The sequence below is a fragment of the Alligator sinensis genome, unplaced genomic scaffold (genome assembly GCF_000455745.1).
Source record: "Alligator sinensis unplaced genomic scaffold, ASM45574v1 scaffold777_1, whole genome shotgun sequence".
In the NCBI taxonomy this organism is placed as follows: domain Eukaryota; kingdom Metazoa; phylum Chordata; order Crocodylia; family Alligatoridae; genus Alligator; species Alligator sinensis.
In genome coordinates, this window is record NW_005841882.1 from 4,204,735 (window position 1) to 4,212,058 (window position 7,324).

The 7,324-nt window shown below is 40.8% G+C and overlaps 1 protein-coding gene across 1 annotated transcript in view; it reads left to right on the forward strand.

Annotated features, from left to right (window-relative positions):
• Positions 1–6,194, forward strand: part of LOC102386317 (gap junction beta-6 protein-like) — a 7,378-nt gene extending 1,184 nt beyond the window's left edge. Inside the window, exon 2 of the mRNA XM_006017638.3 lies at positions 2,424–6,194. Coding sequence (XP_006017700.1) covers positions 2,446–3,123 — 678 coding nt within the window. The 5' untranslated portion in view covers positions 2,424–2,445 and the 3' untranslated portion in view covers positions 3,124–6,194. The remainder of the gene's footprint in view (positions 1–2,423) is intronic.
• The last annotated feature ends 1,130 nt before the right edge of the window (positions 6,195–7,324 follow it).

Sequence of the window (7,324 nt, forward strand, 5' to 3'; positions counted from 1 at the left end):
TTTCCTTCAGGGTGAGGAACATAATCTCTGCAGAGAGCTAACTTACATCATGTTTCTCTCCAGATCAATGGCAGTCTGCCTTTGTGGCCAGTATTTAAATGAAATACACAAGTTTTAATCCATTCCAGTTTTTGCAGTGTCAAAAGTTTCTAGTTCATGTTGGTTTGACTTGTCACTTAGGTCAACATGAGTTCCACTACTGAGTTCAGCTGGGCACAGGCAGAAGAATATTCAGTGGTTTTTACACAAAATCACAGCCTATATTTAGCCCATAAAACGGTATCTTCAGACAATTTCTCATCCTTTATGGGAAGATGGTGACAATGTAAATATCCAGGGCAGATGTTGCCATGTCTCACAATGTGTTTAGATATTTCTGTAGTGGTGGATGAGGGGCAGGGGGAAAGTGCAAGTGAATTCATAGGTATAATGTGTTCAGGTTGCATAACATGCTGGCAGATTTTAAATTGGTTTTGTGATAGAACATCCAATATTTTTCCTACTTTTGGTCAGTTGTGTTTAGTCCATTTTTAAAGGGTTTTTTTTAATTGTTAGACTATTATACAACACAAGTATAATTAGATAGTAGATTCTTAATAGAAACAGAAAGATATCTGGGCATGGACAAGAGATTAGACCAACTCAGCAAACACTGTAAACTATTATTCATTTCTTCAGTGGGAGAACAGAAGGGGGCTAAGGAATTTCAGTCACCTTTTAAAGCTGCCTTTCCCCACTTATCCAATTTCAACTTCCCTCATCAAAGCCAAATATCTCTGACCTCTCCCTTTGCTTTAGGGCCTATCTATACAGGCAAATCGACCATCTCAGAGGTTTGTGTTAGAACATGCTAATTCTCTGGTTATGTTGTAACTAGGTTAGGAAACTCTTTTACCATCGTGCAAGAATCTGGGATTTGGAAAGTTTTTCCCAGCCCCGATTGTGACGAAAAGTCAAAACCTGAAAAAATAAAACAAAACAACCCCCTGCTCTAAAAAATCTAAAAAACTTTCAGTGTGGGTTGGTTGAAATGTTTCCCTTGGATTATAATATTTTTCTGTAATTGTTTTTAGTAGAAATTATTAAATTTTAAAAAGTTATATTTCAAACCAAAATACGAAAACTTTGTTTTGGAAAAGTGAGTTTTCACAACTTCAGAAGGGTTCAGAATTTAAATGAGGACATTTATTGAAAATGATCCCTTACTTGCTAAAGTTTTAGTATTAAATACTGGCATCTTTTGTTAAAAAGAAATTCATAAAAAAAAATCCCAGTTAGCTCTAATTGTAATCCTGCTTAGTGTTGCCTGTGTAGACCTCACTAGACCATGTTATAACATGTTCAGGAGACCACAGTATTGCAACATCATCCTTCAGCACAGTCAACTTGCATGTAGTGGACAGATAACCACCTTGGGGGAAAAGAAGCTCAGTAATTGCTGGGTGCTATAGGATATGATGTTATGAAGGAAGGAGAAGCAACAGCATGTTCCAACAAGCTTTTATCCATGGCCTGCTTGGGTCTCCCACACAGCAAGGCTTAGCATTATTTTTAAAGGATGATGAACCAGCCCTTCCAGGAGTTCACTGTAGTTTCCAGTACTTTGTCTTGTTCCTCAATAATTTTGAACAACTCTATTCAGTAAACGAGTGGGGTCTTGCAGCTGAATATCGGTTTCAGAAGAACTTAAGCATCTATCCTAGATAAATAAAAGTTTCTATCCTAGTTGTAAAGAAGAAAACCTTCCAAATGGAAAGAAGAGTACCAGTTGCTGCATCTGCTGGAACAATCACTGTTGAGGCTTTGACCTACTCCAGTTTATCTCCCTGGGGTATTAGCTCCAAAGACTAATAGCATATATACAATGTGAACATTAACTCATTAATGAGAATTAATTTATCATAAGCATTTTGCTCCTAGAATATGTTTCTCCACTGTGGATGGAGGCAGTGTGGATGGGTAGGGATTGGGTCAGCCTTATGATTCCCCTGTCCTTCCAGTAATACAGAAAAGTACTGTAAATCCTGGAGGGGTCCTGCCAGGTTCTCTTATCTCTTCCCTGGCTCTGTGGGAAGGTTGGAGAGAGAAAAGCAAACAATTGTGGGCTCCTCCCAGAGTGCAAAGGGTAAGAGAAAGGGAAGAGACTATGGGGGAGAGAGAGAGGGTTCTCTCTTTGATCTTAACTCGTAAAGAAATGTATCAGATTCTACTGGCACCAGCATAAGTGATGAGAATGTGTGAATTCAATAAAATGTTTGATTCGTGTTCTTTTAACAATATGGAGAAAGGGAATTAAAATAACTTGCATTTACCTGTTTGCTTACTTTGGCAGATGCTAGTAAACCTCCTACTTCAAAGAAGTTATGATCTTTGGGTTTTTAGCTCTTGAAAAATGATTTGATGCATTTCTCTTGCTTTCTTAGGTCCAAGGAGACAGAAGCAAAGATGGACTGGGGATCGCTGCATGCCGTGTTGGGAGGTGTGAATAAACACTCCACCAGTATCGGAAAGATCTGGCTCACTGTCCTTTTCGTTTTTCGTATCATGATCCTTGTAGTGGCTGCCGAGAAGGTCTGGGGTGATGAACAGCAAGATTTTATCTGCAACACTCTGCAGCCTGGATGCAAAAATGTTTGCTATGACCACTTTTTCCCCATCTCCCACATCAGACTCTGGGCCCTTCAGCTGATCTTTGTTTCAACTCCTGCACTTTTGGTGGCAATGCATGTTGCCTACAGACGCCATGAGAAGAAGAAGCAGTTAAGAAACGGGGAGAAGTTTGATATTGAAGAGCTGAAAAGAACAAGGTTTCATATTCAGGGGCCCTTGTGGTGGACATACACCAGCAGCATCTTCTTCAGAGTCCTCTTTGAAGCCATCTTTATGTATGCATTTTACTTTATGTATGATGGGTACCAAATGCCACGCTTACTGAAATGTAGTGCTTGGCCCTGCCCAAACACAGTGGATTGCTTTGTCTCTCGACCCACTGAGAAAACCATGTTTACCATTTTCATGCTTGTTGTGTCTGGTGTTTGCATGCTGCTGAATGTGACAGAATTGTGTTACCTAGTGGTAAAAGTTTGTGTGAAAGAGCCTAGGAAAACAGCAGCTTTAAAGTAATTCCCCAGACATCAGAATTCCCCCTTTTTCCAACTTTAGGTTAGCTGTCAGAAAATGATGGCTAATATTTCCAGGTTCAATGAAAAAAGAAAACCCAATGTGTAATTTGGCTGCAAAAGCTGTCACATTAAACTGTCGCTGCTGCGATTCTTAAAATTCATTTGTGCGCTGAGTTCTCCCTTATCCACGAAGTAAGAGCCTGACCCTGGCAGCAGGAGTTTTTCCAAGGCTTTCTGCTGTTCTGACAGTAGCCTAAAGAAGACAGTGGAATGTAATTGCTTTGCAAAAGTGACAGGCTTATCAGCATCTTGCTTTGGGAAGGGTTTTTGGGGCCAAGGGAGATCAATGCACTCCTAGCACGCTGACATCTGTAATGAAGAAACTAGTGTTAAGGATAGAGGCTTGAGTTTGATAGTTTTAGGAACTCTCCTTGCTGTACTGGGGATGGAAGAAGGTGGCGGAGGGGCAGTTAAATTCATGGAAAGGTACTTGTTTCTCCCTCTTAGCAGTCCTTGTAGTCATGGTTGGTGACTAATGGGTCTGCCACTCCATGTTTGGGGAAAGGGGAGGACAGGGATAGCCAGGGGCAGGGAGCAGAGGTGCACACAGTTTCCAGGCTCCGCCATAATCTGGCTCAAACCTTACTAGGAATCTCTGGATACACATTGACTTTTCAGCAGGTTTTCCCTGCACTACAGAACTGCCTTGACATGGAATGGGGTTGCTAGGTTCAGCCAGTGGTGAAGCAAGATATGGCAGATAGTACTGCCAGGTTCTACAAGGAAGTAGATGAAGTAATGGAGGGCCAGATCATTGAGTTATATCCTCTGACATCTCTAAACCAATGCTGGTTGATGCTAGGGAGGGGTATGGATTACACTAGACATGCACGTACATACAGTCTACCTCTAAAGCATTTACTGCATGCCCCTGTCAGAGGTGCGATACTGGACTAGATGGACCATTAGTCTGACCCAGTATGGCACTTCATCATGGTGGAACTTCTCCAAATGCAGTTTGGTGTTGTGGTGGGCATTACCTGAAAGAAATGAGAAGGTGAACTTCATCTTGCCATGTAATAACCTAGAGAAAACACGAGGAGGCAATGCTCAAAGGAGTTTTCTTTGTCCAGACTTGGCAGATTTTTCCATGCAGGTGGGAAGCAGGATGGCACTGATACTGGGAGCTTCTGTTAGGTGATTTCTGGAATTTGATAAAGACATTTTTACAAAATGATGGGACTGCCTTCGAGTGCTGTTTTAGTGATGTGTATTGACTAAAGAACAAGCAAAATTGTTGCTGTATCTCATTACATATTGTATGGCCCAGGACAACTACTTTAGCACTTCCTGCATGAAACACAGCAGGATGTACACTCCCTGTCTGCTGATGCAGCTCCTTTCTTTTTATGCATCTCACATAAATCTTCACCATAAAACCTCTTGCACTAATCTTCTCTCAACTCACAATGTTGGCAGCAAGCAGTCCATAAAACCATAGCACTGAACCTATCTCAATGAAAAATGCGTATGTAGAGGAAACCTGGTATTTCCCTAAAATTCCTTATTAGGATGTAATTTGTCTGTAACTAAGTAGAGGCACAGCCTTCTATTTTTATCTTTCCATCTGAGTAAGACTTCAAGTTTTCTTCACGTTTTCTTTAGGCATTACCCCATTTGCATGTAGCAGTACAATTTTAACACGTCTTCTCAGTGCTTACCCAGCAAAGCTAACTCTGAGGGCCAGTTACTTGTTGTTGTTGGCCACAGCAACTTGGTGTTCCATGAAAAGATGGAAAGTGTCTAGGGTTTTGTCTTTACATCCATTGTCTCCACCAACACATCCCAGTTTGCTGCTGCTTGAGGAAACATGCATGCACTGATTTAGGCAGGGTAGCCAATGGAAATAGTACTAATCCTCCTTATTGTGCACTGAAAATAGAGCATGAACAGGCTCTTCCTCCTGCTGAGAGATAGAATATCAGCTGGTAGGTCCGGGCCCCAAACCAGTTATGTTAATTATAGGCTCGATTTGGTCAGACTTTCAGGACATAGCAGCAGATGGAAATCTGACCGTAATATGAGAAGGGAGGGAGAGGAAAATAAATCAAAGCAGCATTATCAGATGTATGACTAGAACATGAAAAGTAATTAAGAATTAGCAAAATGGGAAACTGTGTGAGAACATCTTTATTCCAACTCTGGATGAACAAAGACTGGTATGTATCTTGTTTGTGCTTAGTAAAGGTCCTGCTTAGTTACATGTGCCAGTACTAAGAGAACAAGCTTCCTACATGAGAAACAGTCTAGTATTATGTTTGTTTTGTAACAACTATATATATATCTTTCTCTCTCTTCTGTCCAGATCCTATATTTAAAGCACTCTTGTCATACTGAAGATGTTACAGCATAGAACTGTCTAGTGAAAGTAAAAAGAGATGTAGTCTCTAATATCACTTCTAGTAGTATTAACCAAGAGCTGCTGTATATAGAGGCATTTTTAACTCTACATGGCAGGTTAGTTTTGTAATGGTTACACTGTCTGCTATACTGCCAGTTTTATGAGCTGATAATGGAAGTGTATATAACCTGCTCTACAGCTGGAAAGACTAGTGATAAAAGTCTGATTACCCCCTTGGTGGAGATGTCATTTTCTTACCCTGCCTTTGGGGAATGAGTCAAGACATTCTTGCTAGACAAACTCCAGTTCTCAAGGAATTTACAAGCAGATGATATGAAGTTGTGCCATAATTGATGATGCTGCCGGGTTAAATGCTCTCACCTGGCAATTTGATTACCTGACAGAAAACTGGAGACTGGGAAAGTAGCTGCCAGTGGTCAAGCAGTCATTCTGATTATGTATTTTATTTCTGGAGATAATAATCTGAGTAGGGTGCTCTCTGTGAGACTTCCCTTGTTTATATTTTGTGTGACCAAGAAACTGCTTTATAGAAAAATGTATTTGGACAATTCATAGGAAATAAGCCTTTTGAACCCATTTTGTATGGTACATTGCATGCTTGACCTTTTGCAACTGTATAGGATTTCAATTAAATATAACAGCCTACTGGAGTTTTGTGTGTTCTTTCTTGAAATGCAGTAGGAGCATTTGCTTTCCTAGAGTATTTTCAGAATAAAAGTGACAAGTGGACAGATGAACAAAGGTTTATTTCAGTGAGCTTGAAACAGGAGTTCTCAAGGGGGCTGATTCCCCATTGCTTTGAGTTTTGTGTAATTATTTTACACTAAGTTTGTGTCATGTGTTCAAAGTGCAAGGCACAAGAAAAATGGAGTCTCAGAACCGAGCAGCCTGGCAGGGGGAAAGTCTAGGAGCTAAATAATGGGTGAAACCTTCTTTCAGCTGAAGTCAATGGGAGTTTGATGAAGCCAGAATTTCACCCAAGAATCACATACTAAGGTGAAAAATTGCATAAACAATCTGGAAAGAAATAGTCAGCTTTTAAGACTAAAGAAGCACTCAGTCCTCTCCTTTAATACACATTCCAACATGTCATGTAGGGGGCAGGGGGAGTTGGCTAATGAGACCACAAAAGATCACACTGCCATGAGAGTGAGATGGAAGATTTGCTCCTACCATTGCTCTGGAACAAGGAAGATTCACTGCCCAGAAATGTCATTAGGTAACCCTGGCTAGAAACATGTTTGTTCTTGTGAGAGCCAGGGGCAGAGTTACAATCAGTGCAGTGAGGAGTTGTGCATACTGTACTTCTTTAATTCCTACCTTTTAGATTTCAAAATAGGGGTGCACAGAGGTCTGGGAGGAGACCAGATGAGGCTGGTCTGTCTTCATGCTGATTTAACATCTTGGGGCAGTAAGCATACATAAACAAGGAGCTGATGAAGTGAGAAAATAACTTTTCTACAACAATCCCTTTGGGGGAAACAGAGACACTTCTTCTATAGGCTACAGGTATCTATTATTTACTAGACAAATAAACTACCAGGCTAGGAGTGACTGCTAATATGATGAGCTAGTGTTAGCACAGCAGTGACAGTGCTAATACATGGGTAAAAAAACTCTGTGATTGTCCCATGTGAACTAAATGTTCCCAGAAGCCTAACTAGACTCAGGCTGTCTCTCGTGACAAGGGCTGCATCTGCTTTATGCGTGATGGCAGCACTTAGGTGTCTGGACCCATACTACTGATGCAGCTGTACCAGTCAAAGGATTATTCCTGCCG